Below are 27,008 nucleotides of genomic sequence, written 5' to 3'. Positions count from 1 at the left end.
TTAAAAACATAAATGTGAGGCAAGAATCCATATAAATCCTAGAGGAAAACACAGGCAACACCTTTTTTGAACTCAGCCACAGTAACTTCTTGCAAGATACATCCATGAAGGCAAGAGAAACAAAAGCATAAATGAATTATTTGGACTTAATCAAGATAAAAAGCTTCTGCACTGCAAAAGAAACAGCCAACAAAACTAAAAGACAACCTACAGGATGGGAGAAGATATTTGCAAAGGATATATCAGATAAAGCACTAGTATCCGAGATGTATAAAGAACTTATTAAACTCAACAGCAAAGAAACAAAAATGGGCAAAAGACATGAAGAGAAATCTCACAGAGGAAGACATAGACATGGCCAACAAGCACATGAGAAAATGCTCTGCATCACTTGCCATCAGGGAAATACAAATCAAAACCACCATGAGATACCACCTCACACCAGTGAGAATGGGGAAAATTAACAAGGCAGGAAACAACAAATGTTGGAGAGGATGCAGAGAAAAGGGAACACTCTTGCACTGTTGGTGGGAATGTGAACTGGTGCAGCCACTCTGGAAAACTGTTTGGAGGTTCCTCAAAGAGTGAAAAATAGATCTGCCCTTCGACCCAGCAATTGCACTGCTGGGATTTACGCCAAAGATACAGAAGCAGTGAAACGCCAGGACACTTGCACCCCAATGTTTATAGCAGCAATAAGTATTTTTTAGAAAAATTTAATGTATTTGTTTGAGAGAGAGAGCGAGAGAGAGAGAGAGAGAGAGAGAAAAGTAGCAGGTGGAGAGGCAGAGGGAGAGGGAGAAGTAGACTCCCAGATGAGCAGGGAGCCTGATACAGGCCTTGATCCCAGGACCCTAGGATCATGACCTGTGCTGAAGGCAGATATGCTCAATCAACTGAGTCACCCAGGCACCCCAAGAAAGTTTAATTCAACATCTTTGTCAGGAACTCAAGACAACTTGTTTTCTATGCAGCAGAATGGGTCCACCCTAGTCATTTGAAAGCTGCCTTTTAATGTTTAACCTGTTAACCTATTAACTCCAGGTTTGTGTAGGATGAATTTCTGAACACTGAGGATGGGCACCTCGTGTTAAACATATGCAAATATTAAATAATCTCTACCACCAGTAGCAAATAGGTTCCAAAGAAATGGCAATATTTTTCTTCATTTTCTGTGTCCTCTCCTTTTTACCTCCTAAAGTTCAGTCATTTATTAAGCCTTGGTAGCATCACTCCTAAATCTATTGCTTATTATTATTAATTATAATAATTATTATGTTTTATATTACCATCATGGATATTTTTCATTAACACTCTTATCATGCACTCTTAAGTTGCCTCTCGCGCCTTGTAACTTTGATATTTTCCTAGCTTTTCTTGAAGGTCAATATCACTTCTCTACAACAACCAGTTGTATATTTAAAACTCAAATTAGTCAATATAAGGTGATTTATGCAACCCAGTAAGCTTCCATTGCCTATGGATAATAATAAAGCTGCTTAAAGAGACACAGGATTGGGGGTGTCAGCCAGTTGAGTATCTGACTCTTGATTTTCACTCAGGTCGTGATCTCAAGGTTATAAGATACAGCCCTGCATCTGGCTCTGTGCTGAGCAGGGAGGTGGCTTAAGGATTCTCTCTCTTTCCCTCTCCCTCGGCCTCTGCCTCCCCCCCACCCCCGCTTGAGTGCTCTCTCTTTCCCTTTAAAATACAGAAATAAATCTTTTAAAAAAAAGGATACAGGATTATTCTTTATCCCACCGTTTCTCTCTTCATTTCCTCTGTCTTCCTAGTATTGAATATTGCCAAAAGGACCATTTGTTTTGTCTATGATTTCATGTGGTTTTCTTTGTTTTATCTGCTTCTCTCCTAAGTTATGTCATTAACCCTTAACAATTCTTTAGGACTCAAATCAGATATATTTCTTAAAACAAAACTGTTCCTAACCTCTGCCCTATGTCAACCCATGCCAGAATTAGATTTTGTGGTTCTTTTTCAAGGTACACATACGTATCACTGCCCTTACACAATTATTTGTAATTATTTCTATATTTTCCTCAAGTATACTAAACCATTGTATTATAGTGCCTGTCTCTATTCAGTGTGTAACAGAGAACTGGCTACCTTATAAAATCTTAATGATTATTAGTTCAATGAATTAATTAATGCATATTAAACTACCTACATTTAATTAAGTCTGAGTATTTTTACCTCTCATACCTTTCATAAGTCTGGAGAAAAAGTTTGGTATAAATTGTAAGTTGTTAGTCATAACTAATAGATGAACTAATGAATAATATAATGGTCCATTATTAAATATTTCAACCTTTGCATGGTGATACAGTTCAATATTATTTATATTATGTCCTTGTAAGGGACATTTATTTTTATCAGAGGAAAACTGTAGATTAAATTATTTATTTAAAAAAATAAAATTGAATGTAAGAATTGGAGCAGATGAATAGAGATGTTATTTTGGGAATGCTAGATTTTGTGTCAGGTGTAATATGGTTGGGAATGTAGTAATTCCTTGGAATAATTAGTAGCAAATATCATTAAACACCTGTTGATAATGGGATTATGATATTTAGAACATAGAATTTTTTCTATGATGTTGGAAATGTAATAATGGGGATATGATGAAAAAATATAGTAATGCCAAGATTCAGCAACCTAGTTCCCAAAGCAAAACTTGGAAACTCTAAGCTTCTAGTGTTTGTGATTAAGATGGAAACAAGTTAACCATAGGAGTGGTCAAGCCTCCATCTTTTACAACCCAAATCTTGAATAGTATGAAAACAATTTATCAGAAGCATTTGAAAAAGGAGAATCTGAATGACATCCGAGAAGTCCATTTACCCTTTCCATGAGAACTCAAAGTTCCCTGCATTCTGAAATTGCTTCAAATATTTCAGGTGTAAGAATGTCCTGTTCAAGTCTTAGTTGACACATTGATGAGAAATCTACTTTTTCCACACTTGCTTCACTCTAGGTTTTCACGGGGCAATCTGTGATGGTCAGAGATAATGTGTATTCTTGTTCTGGACTTAGGTTGTCAAGTTTCTCTTTTATACCCTAGCCCTAGCAGGCCTATATGGGAATAACCTAGCCTGCCCCAAGAAAGATGCATGACCTTCTGCTACTCTCCTTTCTTTCTACTAGCCACCTCATTTAATGGGGGATTTGAAATGCTGGATGGGATGCACGCAAGATGCAACTACTATACAATCAAATCACAGAGAACATTGGTGTTTTATTTGAATATTCAGGGTAAAAATATACATAAAATATAAAATATGTTGGAAGATTTCTTAAAGTATTCAAATTATTGTCTGTAGGAAATTAGCTAAGTGCATACATACATTCATGTTTGGGTTTGTAAATCAATATAATTTAAAGTGAAAACCACAAAAGATCATGACAGGGAACATTTAATCTTGGATTTTACAATAAGTGCAAGGTGTTTTTTAGACACTAGTAGGTTGTTGTATTTGCTTATCCTTTATAAATAAATTCTTTAAAAGAAATTTGTTGCATGATAAAGACCAAACAATATGCCTTATATACTTACTTGAATTGAATAAAAGCAGCGTGATTTTCAATAAAAATCAGGATGTGGTAGCTTCTCTAAAATGCTAATTTAAACTTACTTATAGGCAAAGGATATTTATCATTAAAAAATTATTTGGGAGAGAGAGAAAGCTGGAGAGGGGCAGAGGAGAGGGACAATCTCAAGCAGTGAAGAGCCCAATGTAGGGCTCAATCTCAGAGATTTGAGATTATGACCTGAGCTGAAATCAAGAGTCAGTTGTTTAACCTGAGCCATCCAGGTGCCCCTGGACAAAGGACTTTTTTTTTTTTATGATAGTCACAGAGAGAGAGATTGGCAGAGACATAGGCAGAGGGAGAAGCAGGCTCCATGCACCGGGAGCCCGATGTGGGATTCGATCCAGGGTCTCCAGGATCGCGCCCTGGGCTAAAGGCAGGCGCCAAACCGCTGCGCCACCCAGGGATCCCGACAAAGGACTTTTTAAAAAATTAAACAAACATTGCAAAAAATGTGTATCATACTGATTAAAAAGAATCTACTTAATAAATTACTCTGCAGAGTCTGATATGAATCTGAAATAATAACATGGAAATTGCAATTAAAAGAACAATTAAAATAACTAATATTTCTTGAGAGCTTAGAAGTGCCAGGTTGAGGCTAAATGTTACAAACATTGAAGTACTATATTCTTATTTCCATTTTAGATTAGTAAACCAGAACACTAGATACTAAATAACTTTTCAAAGGTCACACATTATAAGATTTAAGGCCAGATTAATTCCAGATCTCTTTGACTGAGAGCCCATTAATTGAATTCTTAACGTACATTATGTGGATTATTACAACTACTTATATAGTTGACCCTTGAACAACAAGGTTTTGAACCAGGTCGGCCCACTTACATATGAATTTTGTTTTGTTTTGTTTTTACAGAATAGCACTGTAAATGTATTTTTTCTTCCTTATATTTCTCCTTCTTCTTCATCTTCATCTTCTTCTTCTTTCTTTCTTTCTTTCTTTCTTTCTTTTTTTTTTTTTTTTTAGAGAGAGAGAGAGAGAGAGAGATTGTGGAGGACCGAGAATCTTAAGCAGGCTCCATGCTCAGTACAGAGCCTAATGTGGGTTTTGATCTCACAACACTGGGATCATGACCTAAGCCAAAATCAAGATGTGGACACTTAACTGAGCTACTCAGGTGACCCTCTTTCTTATGATTTCCTTTTTATTTCTATGATTTTATTTGAAAAGAGGGGGAGAGAAAACATGAGCGAGGGGAGTGGCAGAAGGAGAAGCAGACTTACTGCTGAGCAGGGTTCCTTTCCCATCCAGAATTTTTGTTCTACATCGTACTGTAGCATTCAAAGTTTCTAAAAGATCCCATGTTGAATGAGTCTATATATGAAATATCAGGAACAGATAAACCCATGGAGACAAAAAAGTGTATCAGTGACTGCCAAGGGCTAAAGGGAGGTGGCTATCTATCTATCTATCTATCTATCTATCTATCTATCTATCTATCTATCTATCTATCTATCTATCTATCTATCTATCTATCTATCTATCTATCATCTATCATCTATCATCTATCATCTATCTCTATCATCTATATCTATCATCTATCTATCATCTCTATCTATCTATCTATCTATCTATCATCTATCTATCTCTCACATTTTTATTCATTAATCTGCCAATGAACACATGGAGTCTCTCTATATTTGGCTATTGTGGACATTACTGCTAGAAACATTGGGGAGTAGGTGCTCCTTTGGATTACTAGTTTCTTTGGGGGTAAATACCAGTAGTGCAATTTTTTCTTTGGGGTAAATACCAGTAGTGCAATTACTGGGTCATAGGGTAGCTCTATTTTTAACTTTTTGAGGAACCTTCATACTTTTTCCAGAGTGGCTATACCTCCTTGCATTTCCCCAGCAGCATAAGAAGGTTCCCCTTTCCCTGCATCCTTGCCAACATGTTATTTCCTGTGTTGTTAATTTTAGTCATTTTAACTGGTGGGAAGTGGTATCTCATTATGGTTTTGATTCATATATCCCTGATGCTGAGTGGTATTGAGAATTTTTGCCTGTGTCCATTGGCCATTTGTGTGTCTTCTTTGGAGAAACGTCTGTTCAGGTCTTCTGCCCATTTCTTGACTGAAGTATCTGTTCTTTGGATGTTGAGTTTGATAAATTCTTATAGATTTCAGTTACTAGCCCTTTATCTGATAAGACATTTGCAAATATCTTCTCCCAGTCTGTAGGTTGTCTTTTGGTTTTAGCAACTGTTTCCTCTGCTGTGCAAAAGCTTTTTATTGTGATGAAGCCCCAATAGTCTTTTTCACTTTTGTTTCCTATGTTTTTGAAGATGTGTCTAGCAAGAAGTCGCTGTGGCTGCAGTCTAAGAAGTTGCTGCCTATGATTTCCTTTAGGATTTTGATGGATTCTTGTCTTATATTTAAGTATTCCAGTCATTGTGTAATTGTTTTTGTGGTGGTGTAAGAGAATGGTCCAGTTTCATTATTTTGCAGTGTGGCTGTCCAATTTTCCCAACACCATTTGTTGAAGAGACTGTCATTTTTCCCATCGGAAATTCTTTCCTTCTTTGTGAAAAATTAGTTGGCCATAGAGTTGATGGACCATTTCTGGGTTCTCTATTCTGTTCCATTGATCTATGTGTCTGTTTTTGTTGCCAGTACTATACTGTCTTGATTAGTACAGCTATATTAATTCAGTAGTACAACTTAAAGTCCAGAATCATGATGCCTCCAGCTTTGGTTTTCTTTTCCAACATTCCTTTGACTATTCTGAGTCTTCTGATTCCATACAAATTTTAGGAGTATTTGTTCCAGCTCTGTGAAAAATGTTGATGGTAGTTTGATAGGGATTGCATTGAATAAGTAAATTGCTCTGGGTAGCATAGACATTTTAACAATATTTGTTCTTCCAATCCACGAAAATGGAATATTTTTCCATTTCTTTGTATATTCTTCAATTTCTTTCATGAGTATTCTATATTTTTTAGAGTATAGATCCTTTAACTCTTTGGTTAGGCTTATTAATAAGCATCTTAGAAATTTGGTATAATTGTAAATAGGATTAATTTCTTAATTTCTCTTTCTTCTGTCTCATTGTTATTGTATAGAAATGCAACTGATTTCTGTGCATTGATTTTATATCCTGCCACTTTGGGGAATTCTTGTATGACTTCTAGCAATTTTGGGGTGGAGTCTTTGGGTTTTCCATGTAAAGTCTTTGTGAGGAGTGAGAATTTGACTTCTTTGTCAATTTTAATACCTTTTGTTTCTTTTTGTTATCTAATTGCTGAGGTTGGGACTTCTAATACTATGTTGAACAGTGGTGAGAGTGGACATCCCTGTTCCTGACCTTACAGGAAAAGCTCTCAGTTTTTCCCCATTGAGAATAATACTCACTGTGGGCTTTTTGTATGTCTTTTATGATATTGAAGTATGTTCCCTCTATCTCTTCATTGTGGAGAATTTTAATCAAGCAAGAATGCTGTGTTTTGTCAAATGCTTTTTCTGCATCTATTGAGAGGATCATATGGTTCTTGTCTTTCTTTCATTAATGTGATGTATCACATTGATTGATTTGTGGATGTCGAACCACCCTTGAAGCCCAGGAATAAATCCCACTTGGTCGTGGTAAATGAACCTTTTAATGTACTATTGGATCCTGTTGGATAATATCTTGGTGAGAATTTTTGCATCCATGTTGATCAGGGATATTTTTCTGTAATTCTCCTCTCCTTTTTGGTGGGGTGTTTGTCTGGTTTTAGGCTCAAGGTTATGCTCGCCTCGAAGAATGAGTTTGGAAGTTTCCTTTCCATTTCTATTTTTTGAAATAGTTTCAGAAGAATAGGTATTAATTCTTTTAATGTTTGGTAGAATTCCACTGGGAGGTCTTCTAGTCTTGGACTCTTGTTTGTTGGGAGACTTTTTTAAAAAAAGATTTTATTTATTTCGTCATGAGAGACACACAAAAAGGGTCAGAGACATAGGCAGTGGGAGAAGCAGGCTCTCTGTGGGGATGGATTCCTGATGCAGGACTTGATCCCAGGACCCCAGGATCATGCCCTGAGCCAAAGGCGGATGCTCAACTACTGAGCCACCCAGGCATTCCTTGTGGGGAGATTTTTGATTACTGCTTCAGTTTCTTCTCTGATTATGGATCTGTTTAGGTTTTATTTTTATTTGTTTTAAAGATTTTATTTATTTATTCATGAAAGACCGAGAGAGAGAGAGAGTGAGAGAGGCAGAGACACAGGCAGAGGGAGAAGCAGGCTCCCGTGCAGAAAGCCTGATGCAGTACTCGATCATGGGACTCTGGGATCATGCCCTGAGCCAAAGGCAGACACTAAACTGCTGAACCACCCAAGTGTCCCTCTATTTAGGTTTTCTATTTCTTCCTGTTTCAGTTTTGGTAGTTTATATCTTTCTAAAAATACATCCATTTCTTTTAGATTGCATAACTTGTTGCCATATAGTTGCTCAAAATATATTTATATAATTATTTGTATTTATTCATTGCTAATTGTGATCTTTCCTCTTTCATTTATCATTTTATTTATTTGGGTCCATTCTATTTTCTTTTCGATACTTCTGGCTAGGGGCTTATCAATCTTGTTAATGCTTTAAGGGACTAACACCTGGTTTCATTGACCTGTTCTGTTCTTGTGGTTTCTGTATCATTGATTTCTGCTCTAATTTTTGTTATTTTTCTGTTCCTGCTGGATCTAGACTTTATTTGCTGTTCTTTGTCCAGTTCCTTTAGGTGTAAAGTTAGGTTGTATATTTGACACTTTTCTTGTTTCTTGAGAAAGTCTTGTATTGCTATATACTTCCATCTTAGGACCACCTTTGTGCATCCCAAAGACTTGGAAGAGTTATGTTTTAATTTCCACTTATTTCCATGAATTGTTTAAATTCTTCTTTAATTTCCTGGTTGACCCATTCATTCATTCTTTTTTTAAAAAAGGATTTATTTATTTATTTATTTATTTATTTATTTATTTATTTATTTATTTATTTATGATAGGCAGAGAGAAAGAGGCAGAGGAGGGAGAAACAGGCTCCATGCCCGGAGCCAGACGTAGGACTCGATCCTGGGACTCCAGGATCATGCCCTGGGCCAAAGGCAGGCGCCAAACCGTGGAGCCACCCAGGGATTCCCGACCCATTCATTCTTTAGTAAGATTGCTCTTTAACCTCCATGTGTATGTGGTCCTTTCAAATTTTCCTTTATGTTCAAGTTTTAAAGCATTGTATTCTGAAAAGATGCAGAGAATGATCCCAATCTTTTGGTATCAGTGGAGACTTGATTTGTGACCCTGTATGTGAACTAGTCTAGAGAAAGTTCCCTGTGCACTTAAGAACAATGTGTATTCTGTTGGTTTAGGATTAAATGCTCTGAATATATCTGTGAAGTCCAACTGGTGCAGTGTGTCTTTCAAAGTCCTTGTTTCCTTTTTGATCTTCTGTTTGATCTGTTTTGATCTTCTGTTTAGGTGATCTGTCCATTGCTGTGCAAACAGATTCTTAATTACAGAGAACAAATGTCGTGGCGCTGAGAGAAGGTCATGAGGGAATGGGCAAATAGGGGATGGGGATTAGGAGCTGCAAACTTCCATTTATGAAGTAAAGAAGTCATGAGGGTGAAAAGTACACCACAGGGGATACAGTTGTGATACTTTAAGAACCTTGTATGAGGAAGAGATGGCAACGCTTCTCATGGGGAGTGGTGAATAATGTACAGAGTTGTTGAAATGCATTGTTGTGCTCCTGAAACTAAATAAGAGAATGATAGGTATACAGACAGAAAGAAAAATCACACATCCGTGGGAAGCTCCTCACTCTCCAGAAGAAGGAAATGAAAGCCCTAGAGCATAGAAGGGGCATTCTCAGTGACAGGCAGCAAATTGTTTGACAAAAACATCAATAGCTTGTTTTCTGACTGTAAAAACAATACTACTTAAAAAGAAATCAGACAACTCGCATACAGGGGCTCTAGTGCAGACAGGTGTCCAAAGACAGCCCTGTGGTCATTATTGGCAAGTGATATTGGGAGCCCCATGGGGGACTCAATGGCAGGATCCCAGGATCACAACCTGAGCAAAGGCAGACACTCTACCACGGAGCCACCCAGGTGCCCCAGTTTTTATATTTTTAAAAAAATGCTGGTAAGTAAACTATGTCATTATTAAATAGTCACACAACCCAGGTACAACCAAGCTGCCCTCAGAGATGGCTCTGTGACTCTTTCCCATCCTTCCCCTGACCATTACAGCCAGTCCTAGCAGCAGGCTTCTTGGAGCCATGGCCATGGGCCTCTGGGACCAGAGTGGGAGCATAAGAGAGGAGATGCTGGAGTGGAAAGATGCTAATTCAGTTGCTTTCATTTGACAAATTTACAACTTGACAATGGAACCCATTGCTAGGGTCTGTCCTGGTCCTGGAGAAGCCTGAGTAGGTGAGGGATATTGAGTCACACTGACTTCATGGCAACTTACACCCCTGTGTCAGCCTCCCTTGGGCCCCTAGCCACTGGTCCTGGTCCTGGTCCCAGGATGAGATTTCCCTTCCCTGGTTGAGAGTGATGCCAGGTGTGCCTAGGGGTTGACACTGGGCCCCCTCCCCATGGTAGTACATAGTCACCAGGTTGCCATCCCTCTCCATTCAGCCCATAGCTAAATCCCTGGGTGTCTCATGGGCATCCCCAAATTCCCTAAAGTAAGACAACCCTACCTCAAGGTGGTTTTGCTTGGTCCTTCCATTTGAAGAACACCCCAGCAATGTCCTCAGCTACTAGAGCTGACACCCTAGAGTGTTCCTTCCTCTTGCCCTGAGAGACAACCCATCACCACTGTCACTCACTTGTTCCTCTAGAATACCCTTGGACATCCTAGGCCAAACTGCCATGACCTTCACTTCTGAGGGATCCCTGTGCTTTCAGATACAACTGGAGCTATGTGTCAGGGGCTGACAAGTGATCCACACAACTTGCAGGCCTGACTGCCTGACTTCTATCCTTGCTGGACTTTGGGGTCTCTCAGGGGCATAGGAGACTTTGGGGGGACTTTGATGGGAGGGCCTCCCAAGGGATAGAGGGGCTCCAGGCAGACAGGGGGAATTTAGGGGGATGTGAGGACTTCTGAGAGATGAGGTGGTGCTCCAAAAGGACAGGGTGCTCCTAGAGGGATAATGGAGGTTCAGGGGGTATCTCCCAGGAGATGTCAGGTTGCTTCTAGAGGGAGGAAGACCCCCTGGGGAACAAGCATGGATCTAGGTGGTAGGATGGCTCCCAGGGGATGAGGGGTGGTTCAGGGAAATGAGGAGATTTAAAGAGATAGTGGGGGGCTCCAAGAGGGTAGGGCTACGCCTCAGAAGGCTACAAAGGTACCAAGAGGAAGCCTGTGGAGGGCACTACAGGATCCAACCCAATCAGGCCCCCAACCAGGATGCCACCCTTGGCTCTGCCTCCATCCCCACTTCCTTCCCATCCTAAGTGAGGGGACTGCTATGATCCCCACATGGCACCATGAGGTGCCCTTCATCACAGCAATGCTGCACTTACAATTGGAGTGGTTTACCTGTGGGATGAAAACCCAGGCAAGGGCAGCTCAGAGTAGATCTGAGTTTGGTTGGACCTGTAAATCAGTATAATGTTTCTTACATATTGGTGTCATGAATGCCTCAAGTAAATCCTTGTGTCCTGAAAAGAAAATTCATTGCCTTTTCTGGCCTTCTTCCCAAGACAGTAGGCTAGTGGCAACTTCAGCCTGGATACCAGGCGGCTACTGTGAGTTGCTAACCCTAAATCAATATATTCTAAAGGCAAAGATGTGATTCATATCTATGTCTCAGAAATGCCTATTTCTGGGCCTCCCAAGGGCTTGGAGTATAATCCCAAGTACAGGGTGCATTATGTAATCTTGAAAAGAAAAAGGTGGTCCCATATCTTGAGATGGTGAAGAGAGGCTCAAGTCAATACCTTGTTGAGAATCAAAGCTAGCACAGGGTAAAAACAATATACACATACCTGTTAAATTGCTACCAAGACAGTGAGGAACCATGAGGGTAAGACTCACAAGAAGGCTCAGCCCAAGAGATAAATCTGCTGATTCAGAGGACAACAGCCAAGTGACTGACCAGAACTTTCTCCAGAGTCCTAGGGATTGAGATAAGAATGTCCTTGAGAGTCTGTACTGAGGAAGGTGGGTGCTGGAGGGGTGGGGAAGACTGCCCTGACCATCTTTCTCATCCGGAACCTCTTGGTGGATAAATATGACCCCACCATCGAGGTGAGCTGTGCTGCTCCTGTCCCTAGCCCTGAATCCTGTTATGGGTTTGTCTTCTGTATGCTTCGTAGGAGGGTGTCCCCTCCTTGTGAGACCTGGGATGGGCAGGAAAGTTGCCTGGGACGGGCTGGTGGTTTGACTATGCTATCCTAGAGAGATGGGGGTAGTTCCTTAGCACTGTTCTCTTGCAGGATTCCTATTGGAAGCAAGTGGTCATCGCTGGTGAGACGTGCCTACTGGGCCTTTGGAAATGGTGGGCCAGGAAGAGTATAGTTCCATGTGGGACAAGTATATGTGCACTGGAGAAGGTTTCTTCTGTGTGTTTACATCAAAAACACCAAGATCTTTGAGAACATCCACCAGTATGGGTGAGCTGCTTCTGGGATCTTGGGGGCTTCCCTGCCCCTCTATGTTTCTGTGTCTCTCTGTCAGGGTCCTGGATGCAGCCATGCTTGCAGTCCACTGACTGGCTCTGACCTTCTTCCTCACAGGGTGCAGATCAAGCAAGTGAAGAACTCCAATGATGTACCCATGGTACTGGTAGGGAACAAGTGTGACCTGACTGTGTGCACCACGGGGTCCTGGTAGGCCTAGGGCCTCTCCACAGCTATGGCATCCTCTACATTGACCTCTGTCGAGATGTACCAGGTGAATGGGCTCCCCACCCCACAGCTAGCCAAGGACCTACTCTTGCTAGGAAACAGTGCTTATTGCCCCTTCTCCCCTGACATGGGCAGGCATGCTCTGGCTCCACTTCCAGGACCTTCTGGGACTCTATGGGACCCCCGTGACCCAGCAGCCCCTAGCTCTGTAAGTGTCCACAGATGGCAAGACAGGAAAGGTCTGGGCTGACACAGCTCCAGGAAGAGGCTGAGGTTCATGAAAGGGCTGCCCTGAGTCCAAAGGTGACCCTGGGGTTGTGGACTCTCTGCCCACAGAGAGCTCCGTGGGTCCTTGCTGGTACTGCCCTCTTAATATGCTGTTGGGGACAAGGGGGTTAGGTCAGATAGGAGGGGGACAAAAGATGTTCAGCCTGGGAGTCAGACTTAGGGTTCACCCTTCGGGGACTTCCTGAGGAGCAAGCTGCCTAATGGGGGTAGCCCTGGGGCTGCAGGATGAGCAAAGGCTAGCTACCTGTGTGTGGGAGTCAGGGTCGGGGAGAGGCTGGGATTCTTCATGAGCTTGAGGCAGGGTTCATTCGGTCCCCACCCCTGCCAGGCTCTCAGGCAGTGTCCCACTGCCAGCCAGCCCCTTCTTGTTGGGCCTGGAGGCTGCCTTCTACACAGTGGTGCAAAAGATCTGGCGGCATGAGGTGTGAAAGTTGAGCTCACCTGATGAGGATAGGCAGGCTGCATGAGCTGCAGGCCTGCTCTCCTGACAACTGCGGACACTGTGACACGCCTTGCTTGCCCTCTGGGCCCTAGGAGCACAGGCACAGGGCATGGAGGGCACATGCTGGGAGGAGGCATGACCCGAGAGAGGAGGAGGGGGAGGAGGAAGCAAGCACCTTTGGAGGCCAGCCAGCCCAGGGTCCCTGGACAGTGACCACAGACCTCCCAGGATGCTTTGCACAGACTATCATGAAGTGACACCACTGGCACCCTGACTGTCACTCTCCTTCCAGTCCCATCCTGGCCCACTGGGCACTGGCTGAGTGATAGTAAATTGACAGTCCTGTCCTGGAATTTGGCCAAGATTGGAAGGCACAGGGGACCCTCAGCTTAGTCTGCTTGAAGGCTCTTCTGCAGGGGCACCTGGTAGGGGCTGGTCATGCAGCCTGGACTGTGCCACCCTCTTCCTTTCTGGGTATCTGTCTGGGGCTTCCTGCACAGAGCTCTGGGCATTGCAGGAACAGGCTGGCTTCTCATTTTGGCACAGAAACACTTTATTGAACTTTCAACAGCAAAAAGAGGCTCTGGGCCAAGGATGTGTGTGTTCCACTTGGGAGGGAAACCTTCTTCTCCTTGAGGGGATGTTGAAATCACATGGGGGCCTGGAATCCCCCATCTTGGAATCTTTGGCTGACTCCGGGTGGCATCACATTTCCCGAGTATGGGGTCCCCGAGAAGCAGTTGCTAAGGATGGCAGAGTGATGGTCCCAGGCTGCCAGGTCCACACCTCCCAGCAACTTTAGGCCTGACCTGGGGCTTCAACTTTTAGGTTCCTGAGCAGGACTCTAAATGTCCCATTGGTGCGAGGTGACTGACTGTAAGATAACCCGGCATCTGAAGGAACTGGCCCCTTGTGTGGGTGAGGGTGGGGCCACCCGCCTGCTCATGTTACCTTTCTTTGGTATGATCTATTGCCCCCAGTCAAATTGCTTAGGACAGGGTTGATCCAAGTCAAAGACATGGATGTGTGGGGCATGCTCAGAGTGCACATGTAGGCTTGGGCCAGAATCCAGGACTCACAAGGGCCATGGGGGCTCGGTCCCAACAGTCAGTCTTCATTCTGGTTGTTGGGGGGGAGGGGACTCCTGTCATCTCTGTCCCTGCAGAGCCTGGGGCCATGCCAGGCCTTTCTGGCTCAAGCACTTGTGGCTTATGTGGGGGGTGCTTCATGAGAGGGGCATGAGCTGCAGTGACCACAGGGCAGGAGAGGTGTCCTGGGCCCTACAGCTCCATCTTTAGTGGGCGGGGTGGAGCTCCTCCTGGGAGTCCCTGGGCCAGGTCTGTTGTGTGCACCCTGGGGTGGCCCAAGGTGGTGCTGAAGGGAAATGGACCCAACATTCTGGCTTCAACCTACATGTATCCTCCTGGTTCACTGGGAGGGTTGGGAGGGAATTCCATCACTGTGGAGGTAGCCAGGCCAGTGAGGGGTCCTGGGTTGATGGCAGACAGGCCAGAACCTGAGCCGCTGGGGCTTTCGGACACAGGTATGCAGCCTTGGGCTCTGTGAAGAAGAACCCTAAGCAGGGCCCATGGGGTCTCAGCATAGGCTAAAGACTCCCATCTGCCCATAGGCCCTGGCACCCTCCCTGGCTGCATCAGACTCTCCCCACAATCAGTGGTAACATGCCCTGAGAGAACCCCAGGCTGATTGCAGAATGGGCCAAGGGCTTGTCCACACCCTAGGCCAGCCAAGCTGGGAGAACTGAGGCTGAGACAGAGGGGCCCCAGGACCCCCTCAAAGAGGCTTCTGAGCTTCACCAGGATGGGTGTCAGCTGCAAGCCTCAGCCTTAGAGGTCCAGGGCCTGGCCTGACTCTGGAGGGTGGCACTAAGCTCTGTTTCCAGAGGGCAGGGAGTGGGTCAGGGACCAGGTCTTCTTGGATGGCCTTACCCAGTCAATGAAACACTGAAAGAACCACTTGGCAGTGTAAATGCCAGTGCACATCTGTTTCTCATCCTGACCAAATGGGAGGAGGTGTCGAGGACCCACCCAGTGACCAAAAACCTCTGTGTGCCAGGACCACATGGAGCCAAGGGGATACACTTCCCATGGCCCTGCTTCGACGGTGCCCCTGGGGCCAGAAGAAGAAATAACAAAACAGACTCTTGCCAGCTGCAGAAGGGTCTGCACATCTCCTACCCCTGCCCCGGGCCATGGGGACAGTGCCTCTGGGGTGCTTCTACTTACCATGTGCTTCTTAAACTTTGGGAGTGCTTTGCCTTGAATGTGGCTATGATAGGCCTGGAACCTCAGCAGTTTGGGGAACCCTGTAATGAAGAAGCCTGAGAAGGCCCAGGCCCCCCAACAATCAGAGTCTTCTCCCCCACTAGGTAGGGGGTGAATCCTGGCAGTTGCCTCCTGTCCCATGCTCTGACTTAAGTGTGTGCCCATGCCCTCCTGAGCCCGGGCTAGAAATGTTCCTCCTCAGAGAGCAGGACTCTCTTCTAGGCCTGAGGAGGCAGGGGCAGAGGACCCACCTTACAGAGACCCAGATGGGTTGTGCCCTGTGCTGAGGACAAGACCTGTCTGACCCAGCACCCTCTTTTCTGCAGTGGCTGTGGTGGGAGCAAGGGGTCCCCAGCACTGAGGGACAGCCTCCAGAGCGGGGCAGCCGATGTGTGCTCAACCATCTCCTGTGCATGGAGTTAGGCTGTGAGCACACAGGAGTGGGAGACCAGAGCTGCCACCGGGATGTCGTCTGGCTGTGAGCTTGCAGAATGCCTGGGTGGGCATACAGTCAGCCAGACAGGAGACTGAAGGACCACCTGGGATACAAGAATGGTCCACAAATAGTGGGACTGTTGGCCATGGGTACAGGAACTTGAAGACAACCTGGGGAGGAAGTGTCTTTTGCCAGTTCAGAGACGGACTGGGTGGGGGTCCCTGCCTGCCTGGAGCAGCTCTGCAGGGTGACTCTCCTGAGCTCCAAGTCCAGTCCACTGGCCTGGCTGGCCCCCTACCATACATGGCATGCCTCTCGTTGGTTATCAGCTGAGCCAACATCCAGAAGGCATCCTCCTCACCCAAGAACATCAGCAGGATGGCCACGATCTGGTTCATGCCCTGGAAGTAGCCCACCTCCTGCAAGAGCCACACTTACGTGGAAGGTGGCCATCTAAAGTCGTGGAGTTTGGAGTAGTGGGAACTTTCCTCCCTGCCCAGTTACTAATTATTAGTAGGGTCCTTTAGGATCCAGACCCAAGTTTTACGACAACAGCGATGCACGCTAGAGCACCTTGCAGTCTCAGGCCTCAAGGACTCAGGGGCTGTCCCTCCCCAGCAGTGAGGTCTGCACCCCAGCCCCTCCTCCTTAGTCTTAGAGAGCCCTTCTCTTGCCTCTCTGAGACATTGGGAGCTGGTGTCCTTAACTAGTACATCATGTTTGGTCATAAATGCTCAAGACAATGATACCCAAGGGGTAACCTGCCTGGTGACAGGGATACTCACAGTGTTGTACATGGAATAGACCGAGAGAACATGGAACAGGGTTTGCTGCCTAGGAAAGGGGACAGGAAGGTGATTTTGCTCTTGTCTGGCCAACCCATACATCATGAGGCCAGTGAGGCCAAGAAACCAGCCACACAGGCCCTGCAGTGTTCAGGGCACCTCACTGGGCAATGGTTTTTTTTTTTTTTTTTTTTTTTTTTTTTTTTTTTTGATCAGGTCTACACACAATGAGATGCAGATACTCAATGTGATGGGTGTTTATTTTTTTTTTCTATTTGTCTCCATTAAAGTTCACACTGTGGGATGTGCAGCTCCTGGATTTTTACCCATCCAGCCCCAGAGCAGCAGCTCCACCCTGAACCTCCCCTTTGTAGCTAGGCATTCCCCCCTGCATCCGCTTGTGGTAGCCCCTGATGCTTCTCCTCCTCATGATCTGGCTTGTTCCAGATGTCCAGATGTTCCAGATGTCCTGTGAATGCAACCATACACGAGTCTGGCTTCCTTCACCAAGCACATCACACCCATGGCATCGAGCGCATGGATAGCTCATTCCTGAATTGTATTCTGTTTTATGGATTACCAGTGTTTGTTCATCTAAGAGCATCTTGATTGTCCCCAGATTTGAGCCGTTGTGAATAAAGCAGCGAACATCCATGCAGGTTTTATACAGATAAATGTTTTCAAATCATTTGGGTCAATATCTATGAGCACTACTGGGGCCTATCACGAGGCTCCGTTCAGCTTTGTAAGAAGCCACCAGATTGCCTTCCAGCATGGCTGCATGACGCTGCAGCTCCAGGTCCTGCTGCCCCACGGGCATGCCAACACCAGGTGCCGCCCGTCAGCCTTTCTGACAGGTGTGGGCTGGTAATGTGCTAGTGACAGACCCCGCACAGAGTTCCATCCCCTGCGTCCGTCCACCTGCACCCCAACCTGTCTGGACACACACTGCATTCCTTTCCCTTCCGCTCTGCCCCAGCATCATCAAGGTCTCCACTGGCACCTGGGGACTCAACATGAAACCCGAGTTTCTGATGATAAAAGATTGTCTAGAGAGCCTCCAGGTGGCTAAGGAGGTGCCATCACTGGCTGCAAACTAAGCATGTGCACTAAATCCTTGCAGGGTGGTGATCATGTCATGGGCATGCATACCAAGGGGATACCCATTTTTTACCTTTTTAAAATTTAAATTAAATTAATTAACATACAGTACATTAGTTTCAGAAGTAGAATTCGGTGATACATCATACATAACACCCAGGGCTCATGTCATCACATGCTCTCTTCAATGCTCATCACCCAGTTATCCCATCCCCCATCCCTGCCCTTGAGCAACCCTCAGCTTGGTCCCTATAGTTAAGGTTTAAATCCCTCTCTGATTCTGTCTTGTTTTATTTTTACCTCCCTTCCCCTCTGCTCATCTGTTTTGTTTCTTAAATGCCACATATGAGTGGACTTATATGGTAATTGCCTTCTCTGATTGACTTATATCCCTTAGCATAAGCATAATACCTTTAGCTCCATCCATGTTGTTGCAAATGGCAAGATTTCTTTCATATATATATATACACACACACACATATATATTTATGTATATACATCATATTTTCTTTATCCTTTCATTTATCAATGGACATCTGGGATCTTTTCACGGTTTGGCTATAGTGGACACTGTTGGTATAAACATTGGAGTGTAGGTGCCCCTATGTGGAATCGCTATTCTCTAAAATGCATACAGAGATGTCCACAGATAAAGTAGACCCGAGGTCCCTGGTTTGCTGTGACACCCTTGAGGCTGGGGAAGCATGGGATGAGCACAGAACCCTGGGCTGGACCTGGTGACGGCATTGGGGCGTTCATCATACTATTTCTCTTTACCAATGATGGAAATTGTCCAAAACAAAATGGAAAAAAAATCAGATATATATATATAAAAACACCAAGAGTGAGTGTTACTTATTCTGACCCTTCTGACCCTCATTTGGTCCATGTGTATCCTTGTCCAGCCTCGTCTGTGTTGCCTGGCCCCCATCTCCCATTAGTGTCCCCTACCCACGGCCCCCACCCTCTGCTCTTCACGTGGCCAGATCTACATAACCCTTTGTGGTTCGGCTCACAAAGTGATGCCAGGAGTGCCTCTCCCCACCACAGGGGTCTGTCTAGGACTGGGCCACCAGCCTGTTCCCTGAGCTTGCCCTTGGGGAGGCTGCTCCCTGGAATCTGTCCTCAGGGCAATGGTCCACCTCAGGGCACTGGGAGAGGAGAACTCTTAGATTTCTGTTCCTGACACCCACCTGAGTCCTACAGCCCCCCAAGGTGGAGTGTGGCAGGGAGATAGGTGGGGCTGTCAGGGCTGAGAGGCACCAGGAGAGGTCTGGGGCCCTCCAGGTCTCTAAGGCACCTGATTTCACCCCCCTTCCATGGGTTCCCCCTAAGCTCCTGAAAAGGCCTCATCTGAGGATCATGCCTCTCCCACATGTGGAAGGGCCCTACCTCATATTTCCTTCCCTTTGTTCTCTGACTTCACCTTCTCAGTGTCCAGCAGGCAGGACTTAACCTGACCTCGCACCTGCAGAGGGACCCCTTTGTAGATGCTTCCATGCATCTATAGGAAAGAAGGCAGTGCTGGTGAGACAGGCCCAGGGTGGTACCAGAGAGCCGACGGAGCATGAGGCATCTAGAAACTTCTGGCCTTCTGCTCCATGGTGTCACTGGAGAGGCTGGTCTACCTAGTACTGGGCCTTGTCTCCCACAAGGAGGAGGGGACTGTGGCTCTTACCTGATGCTACCTCTGGTGCCCCTTGGGCCTGGGGGGTGGCTTTGGCTCTGGCATCAGACTCCCCAGGCAAGGGGATACTTCTGGGGGTGGAGGGAGGGTGTGTTGGGCAGCTATGGGCTGCCCTCCCCATCTCCCCAGTGGGACAGAGTATCCTCCCTCCGTGGGCACCCGGAGCCCCACCTTCTTGCTGTGCTGGTATGTGTCCCATTTGCACAGCATCTTCACCTGCTTGTCTGCTCTCCAGGTCTCCTGGCATTTTTTGCTGCAAAATGAGAAGTAGAGGCAGTAGCTAAGCTGCCAGCTGTTTCAGATTGCTGCTTCATGTAGTGTCCAGTCACCTTTTGGGCCCTTAATGTGAACAAACTCAGAAGAGCCAGTAAGGCACAGCGCCTCACACTGGCCCTGGCTCCCCGTCTCGAGGTGTGTTCCTGGCAGCACATGTAGCCCTGGGACAGGGGGGTTTGGTGAAATCCCCCTTGGGACAGCTTTGGGCACTGGGTCTGCAGAAACCTAGCCCCATGTCCAGCGACCACATCCAGCCCTGTAGCAGATCAGACTATTACCTTTGCCTCATGGGGGCTGGGGCCAGGCAGCTCCCTTTCCCTGGAAGGCAAGAGAAGCAGAGCCCTGAGGACTGGGTCCCTGACCCCCTGGCCCACAAGTCAGCCCAGGACAAGTGGGAGAAGAGGGCTGACCCCAGGGAGGGCAGGGGCTTCCAGGTGCCTGTGGGTCATCCAGGGGCAGCATTCTGTGTGGGAGTCTGAGAAAGTTTGCTGCTGGCAAGTGGGGTAGGAGGTGCCCCCACAGCCATCCCCAGGAGGTGACCTGTCACTGTCCTAGAGTGCGCCAGCCTGAGAGCTGTCAGTATAGACTGGTTGCACCCTGTGATCGTCCAGCTGATGTCCCCACACCTTCACAGGGCCTCAGTGTCTAGTCTCCAGCCTGCCTCTCCCTGCAACCTGCCATCATCCCTGCTGTGTCCTGACTTCACCCTTGTTTTATGTCAGGACATCTGTTAATCCCTTGTCTTGTCAGAACTCTTGAGCATGACACACCCCTGGCCCATCCAAATGGACACTTGTCCCTGGGTGGTGAGCAGTGACCAAGGGTCCTGGGAGCAGCCCAGTTGGCCTCCATCAAGTCTCCAGCCTCTGTGAGGTTCTTGTGGTTGCATCAGCCCAGCAGCCACCTTCCCTCTCTCCCACTGTTCTGTCCACCTTCCCACGTGCCCTCCCCAGGGCAGACTCCTCCTCTGCTTCCCTCTACCTGTCCATGCTGGTTGTCCCTTCCCTCTGCTCTGCACCCTCCCTCCCTGACCTTGTCTTAAAGCTGACAACTTCCTGCAGTCCCACAGAAGCCTTTGGAGCTATGGAGGCCCTTGCCTTGAGGGTGTCAGTGGGGAGCATCAGTCCCATCTTGCTCCAGACCAGACTGTCCTCCTACAGAAAGGACGTCATGTCCCAGAGCCCCTCACCCTCTGGAGCCTGCTGAACTGACTGGATCCACCCTCTGAGTACAGAAGGCACACATATGGCCCTCCCCGAAGCAGGCCTTGAGGCCACACCTCTGAGTGCAGAGGTGCCCGGCCCAAGGCCCAGCTTTATTCCTGCCCACTTCTGGGTTTGCCTCCTGGGTATCGCAGCCCTAGGCTAGCACAGACTCTGGCCCTCAGCGGGCTCCAGGGGATGAGGGCCTGACCTGGGGAGATGGGTCCTGCCTCCAGAGAGGCATTCCTGTAAGTGGAGACCACTCCACTGAGATGTGATGAAGGGGTGTCTAGATGACTCACTGCAGAAAACCGTGATGGTCAGTGACCCTGCACAGCGAGAGGTCAGCATCTTCCTGAGGTTCCACTGGAGACCCTGCTTGGTGTGCCTGAAACAGAGGGGGCCCACACAGCAGGGATACCTCAGAGCCAAGGACATAGGTGAAAAGAGGGAGCAGAATGGCTCCTCGCTCCCCTGAATCCTGAGGGAGCCCAGGACCCTCTGAAAATGGTATAGCATGAGAGCACAGGACCTATCTGCCCAGTGGGAGTGCCTGACAGCCTCACGTGCTTCTACTGGCCATGAGCCCTGCCTGGGCTCACCTGGTTCTGGTGACTAACAGCCCCACCTGCACCTCACCTGGCTTTGAGGCCTATGATTCCTGCCTGAGCTCACGTGCTTCTCCTTGGCTGTGATCCCCTCACCTGGAATATACCTGCTTTTACTAATGACGATAATGCTTGGGCCTTTTCTGCTCTACCCTGGCCATGATCCTACCAGGCACATACCTGCTCCTGCTGTGTGATCCCCACCTGGGCCTCAGCTGGTTCTGATACCCAGGATCCACACCTGGGTCTCACTTACTTCTGATGCCTGTCTGCCTAGGCTCCTGCTCCAGTTTTAATTCCTGCCTGGTCCTTACCTGCTTATCTTAGATTATGATCCCTGACTGGGTGGTCTCTATACCTACTGGGTAAAAACCCACCTGGACATCAAGAGCTCCTGCAGATTATGATTTCCCCTCCCCACCACCCTGGCTTCACCTGCTCCTTCTGGCAGTAATACCCCCTTGGGTCTCATCTGCTTGCCTCCGGCTCTGATCCCCCCTACCTGGTACATGATTGCTCTTGCTGGTTATGATTCCCTTTGGGGCATAGCTGCTTATTCCTGGCCTTATTTGCTTTTGATCACTATGATCACTGATTGACCCTTGCTTGGTACGGATGCCTCTGACCTTCACCTGGATCTCACTTGTTTCTGATGCCTATGGTTCTTGTCAGGGCTAAACTGGCTCAAACCTGGCTCTGACCTCCGACTTGGGCCTCACTTGCTCCTGCAGGTCATGGTCTCTACCTTTGAAGTATGCGATCCCAGTGTCTACGGTCTATCTCTGGGCCTCACCTGATTATACTTGGCTACTATTTCTGCCTGTTCCAAGGCCAGTAGGGTCTCCAGATCCTCTTTCATGGTGCTGCAAACAAAAACATCCAAATATTACACTGCCTGAAAAGCTTCAGAGAACAAATACATCTGCTCCCTGTTGGCAGATCCCTAGTCTGTCTGACCAGAGGGTGCAGAAAACCTATAGCAACCTTGGTGACATGCTGGGTTGGTGGATCACATGGGCCACTGAAACTGTGTAGCACTCCCACCTACAGACTACCTTCCCAGCCATTTTCCCAGGATACGATGGCATAATGAGAAGACAGCTCTTTTCGCACTGTTGCCAGGAACACACGGGGGGCCCAGGAGCCTCCTGTGAACTGCTGATCTGATGCTCTATATCGCACCTGCCAGCCTGGTGCTGGCCCTGAGAGGATGAGTGGAACTGCTGGCCAGCAAGTGTTCCTGCAGGCTTGAGGGGGGATCAAAGGTTTCTCTTAGATGCCACAGCACTAGCGACAAAAGGGAAAAAGTATGTGTTCTCTGTTCACTTCCCAGAGTGGCCAGAGGGAGCAGGGAACAGCTCATACTCCCCTGTGACCTATTGTGCGAGTTGTACCTCCTGTCTACATGTGGGTTGTAGGGCAAGCGGGGCAATGCAAGTGTGGCAGAGCCAGTCACAGAGAGCATGAGAGCCTCCAACTGCCTGCAGACACAGAGCAGAGTGAGCTCCAGGCAGTGGTGGAACTCTGGGTTGCCACGGTTCCACCCACAATGGGGTCCCTCGTCATCAGCACAGGTCAACAGGGTCCAGTCAGCACTTAGCTCTTCACCCTGAAGGTCAAACATCCCAGAAGATGGTCCTGTCACTATGCAGGGTGGGATGGGAAGGATTGGCATCCTCCCACCATCCTTAGCTCCCATTCTCAGGCCCTCTAGGCCTCCTGCCCTTCTAGGTAGACTGTGTCACAAATGTCCTTCCACTCCCAAGGGTTTGCAGCTTGCTTTTTGCACTTAAAAACATTTGAGGGGAGCCTGGGTGGCTCAGTCTGTTGACCATTTGACCCTGGATTTCAGCTTAGGTCGTGATCTCATGGATTGTGAGATTTAGCCCCAGGTGAGTCTCTGTGATAGGGAGCCTGCTTGAGGCTCTCCCTCTACTCCTCCCTCTGCCCCTTCTTTGACTCATGTGCACTCTGTCTCAAATAATATATCTTAAAAAAATAACATTTAAGAACATTTGCAAAATCTTTATCATCTCTGCAGAGGTGTCTTTGCTATTTGTAATGGCTGTATAAATGCCTTTCCTGGATCTCTGGTGATTTCTATTAGAAACCCTTATTCTTTACTATATATTGAAGTAGAACTGACACACAATGTCACATCAGTTTCAGGAGTACAACTTAGTGATTTGGCAATTTTGTGCATTCCTCAGCGCTCCCCATGAGAAGTGTAGTTACCATCTGTCCTCATACAAAGTTACTACAATATTATTGACTGTATTCCCTATGTTGTACTTTTTAAATTTCCCTTACTTTTTAAAATTTTATAACTAGAAGTTTATAGCTCTTAATAGTCTTCATCTAGGAGGCCAAGGAGGCTAGAATCTGCACAGTACCAGACAGGAAGTGTCTGCACACAGTAAGGACTCCAAGCCCATAAGGGTACTCTTGAGTGTCCAGTAGAGTACTAGTGAGCACACACACGTGCAGAAACTACCAGAGAGAGAGAGAGAGAGAGAGAGAGAGAGAGAACCATCTAAAAGAACCAGAGGATACAGTCCCCAGGAAAACCTCCCAACATGCTGGCAATACTGTCTGTTCTCAACAGATTTGCTGAGGGGACCCTTTCATCACTTATGTGAACATGGAATTGTTAGGACACATACCTGGAACTACTATAATATGCTTATTCTGTTTCAATAAGAACATACACACCATACCCATCATTTTGTACGTGCTTTTCACTCAACATCAAAAATTTGAAATGTTAATATATACACTAATAATTTTTCACAAGTGAATTATATTCTACAAATATGCCATAATTTATATATCAAGTATTCATTAATTGATGGAAATAAATACTGTTTCTAATTCTTTAGGATGACACAGAGTTCTTCAATAAACAGCAATGCTATTAAAAGAAAGCAAAATGACTTCTACTGAGAGTGAAACCTATATCATCTCCAGAAATCTTCTCTATATTGAATGTAGCAAATTAGATTGCTCCCCATTGTAGGGAAGGGAAATGCTGGAGATACAAACATATCCAGCTGCGGAACAACTGAGCCCCCATATGCACAGAAATGAACATAGATGTAGCTCCTACACCTTACACAAGATTTAATTCAAAATGAATTATAGACCTAAATGTAATATGCAAAACATACTTTGAATTTACCTATAAAACTATAGGTATAAAACTATAAAACTTCTACAGTAAAAAGTGACCCTGGGTATAGATCCAACACCAAAAGCACAATCCCTGAAAGAAAATACTTACAAGTCAGATTCCATTAAAATTAAACACCATTGTTCTGGGAAAGACAAAATTGAAAGAACGGAAAGCCACAATATAAAACCTATACGCTAGTCATGTATCAGATAAATATACAAATATCCCTTAAAACTCAAGTATGAGAAAACAAACTACCCAGTTGACTTCCAGGCAAAGATCTGAACAAACCTCTCCCCAGGAGGCTGTAGGGATGAAGGCAAGCAGGTGAAGAGCCGTTCAGCACCCGAGGTCGATGAGCAATGCCTCTACACAGCTGTCTGTCAGAACGGCTGGGACTGGGAAAGCATGACCACATGGGTTGCTGGTAGGGAGGTGGAGCAACAGGGACTCACTGCTGCTGGGCACACAAAGTGGTGCAGCCACTCTGGAATTCAGTTTGGCAGGTTCTTCCAGAACGATACATCCTCTTATAATCCAGCAATCATGCTCCTAGCCATTTACCTGATTGATTTGAAACTTTAATGTCCATACAAAACCTGCACTGAATGTTAACAGCTTACTCACAACTGCCAAGAACTGGAAGTAATGCAGGTATTTTCAATAGGTGAATGGATAAACAAGCTACAGTCCATCCAAACAACAGAATGATATTCGGTGGTAAAACGAATGAGCTCTAAAGCCACACAGAAACTGGGGGGACCTACGAGCACATTACCAGGTGAAAAGACCAAGCTGCAGAGATGCCAGACAGAGCAGCAGCAGCCAGAGGTCGGGGAGAGGGCAGGTGTGAACAGGTAGAGGGGATTATCAGGGCAGTGAGACAGTTCTGTATACATTTTCCTTGCGGATATGTGGCACTGTGCATTTGTCAAGACCTATAGAGCTTTAATGTATGCAAGTTAAAGATGAATAAATATCTCAGAATGTTGGGGATCCCAGGAAGGAATGCCAACTGTGGCAAGGCTCTCACTGTGTTACAAACCTGCGAAGCCACCTCACTGACGGGGCTAGTCTTGTAAGATTCAAGGCAAAGGGTGTGGACATGAGCACTGGGCTCCCGCCGGCGTGGTATGCCTGTAACACACATATGCTTGGCTGAAGTCCCCGGAGGAGAGGACAGAGATGGGGGAGTAAACAATTTTTGAGGAACTAAAGGCTAAGTATTTTGATGAAGCTCAGTGAACCTCCAGCAGCATTCAGAGAGAGAAACCACAGCGAGGCACATCATGCTCAAATTGCTCCCAACCAGTAACAGGGAAAAGTCTTGAAAGCAGCCACAGGGAAGAGGCATATAGATAGGAAAATTCCCAGGAGTGCTGAGCCACCAACCCTGCACACCAGCGCCGGTGGCACGTCACCTGTGAGTCTGAGAGTGTGGAGGCGGAGAAAATTAAGGCCATTCCACCTTAAGTTCAGCGTTAGCACAAGTACAGCCATCCCAGGCCCCTGTGAATAGGAGCTGAACTTTACATTACTTCACTTACAGGGAAAAAAATAAAACAGCTTACAGTTTAACGTCCTAAAAAGCCCCATATCAGAATGTAAACAGAACTTGAGAAATTGCTCCACCCCTTCTGGAGGTCCCCTAGACCAGCCCTTAAAACTAAGCTGAAACCCACCTCCGGGTCCAAGTCCCTGCTCCGCTGTGTCAGGTACACTTGGACCCAAGCTCGAGCTTGTAAATAAACCCTCGCGTGTTTGCATCAATGTCGGCTCCTTGGTGGTTTCTCGGATTTGCAATCTTGGGCACAACAAGAGCAAATGAGTAACCTGGCCTCCTGCACCTGCTGAAGACACCCTTCCACAATGGGGTCGAACTCCAGTTTGCAGATGGACAGGGCTGACAGAAGGTGCCTTCAGGAGGCTAACATTCCAAGACATCCTCAGGAAGGTTCTTTGAGGAAGGGAGAACAGTGCCAGCCTCATTATGTGGAGGGTGCAGTGTAGGCCCCACAGACAGCAGGGAGCCCCCACCAGACCAGCTTCGGACAGAACAGTGCCAGCCTCATTATGTGGAGGGTGCAGGGTAGGCCCCAGAGACAGCAGGGAGCCCCCACCAGACCAGCTGCGGACAGAGGGCCTCCTGCTGGGAGGCTGCAGGAGGAAACCAGCCTCTCTGCTGCTGGAGCGGCGGCCACGTTGCAGGCCTTTCTGTACCCACAGAGAAAGCAGCTTCTCCATGAGCCTGCACAACCTCC

The 27,008-nt window shown here is 46.5% G+C and overlaps 1 protein-coding gene and 1 pseudogene across 1 annotated transcript; one reads left to right on the top strand and one right to left on the bottom strand.

Moving 5' to 3' along the window:
• The first annotated feature begins 11,636 nt into the window (after positions 1-11,636).
• LOC129517108 (GTPase HRas-like) lies at positions 11,637-13,220 on the top strand (annotated as a pseudogene).
• Positions 13,221-17,012: 3,792 nt separating this feature from the next.
• Positions 17,013-25,107, bottom strand: LOC129517150 (USP6 N-terminal-like protein). The gene is made up of 5 exons (XM_055336800.1): positions 25,039-25,107; positions 22,369-22,438; positions 21,270-21,355; positions 19,661-19,742; positions 17,013-17,170 (listed from the first exon to the last, which is right to left on the bottom strand). The coding sequence occupies exons 2-5, from the start codon at positions 22,432-22,434 to the stop codon at positions 17,024-17,026; spliced, it is 381 nt and encodes a 126-aa protein (XP_055192775.1). The 5' UTR covers positions 22,435-22,438; positions 25,039-25,107; the 3' UTR covers positions 17,013-17,023.
• Between the last annotated feature and the right edge of the window lie 1,901 nt (positions 25,108-27,008).

This window comes from Nyctereutes procyonoides, unplaced genomic scaffold, assembly GCF_905146905.1.
Source record: "Nyctereutes procyonoides isolate TBG_1078 unplaced genomic scaffold, NYPRO_anot_genome, whole genome shotgun sequence".
Taxonomy (NCBI): domain Eukaryota; kingdom Metazoa; phylum Chordata; class Mammalia; order Carnivora; family Canidae; genus Nyctereutes; species Nyctereutes procyonoides.
Note: the sequence above shows the minus strand (reverse complement) of the source record. Positions and strands in the feature narration are given on the sequence as shown.

What these genes read in the sequence shown, in the direction of transcription:
- LOC129517150 (XM_055336800.1), bottom strand. Translation starts at nt 22,434, where the DNA reads ATGAAAGAGGATCTGGAGACCCTACTGGCCTTGGAACAGGCAGAAATA. An exon ending in TAGTAGCCAAGTATAATCAG is followed by an intron (nt 21,356 to 22,368) that starts GTGAGGCCCAGA and finishes CCTCTGTTTCAG; the next exon opens with GCACACCAAGCAGGGTCTCC. An exon ending in GACCATCACGGTTTTCTGCA is followed by an intron (nt 19,743 to 21,269) that starts GTGAGTCATCTA and finishes CTCATTTTGCAG; the next exon opens with CAAAAAATGCCAGGAGACCT.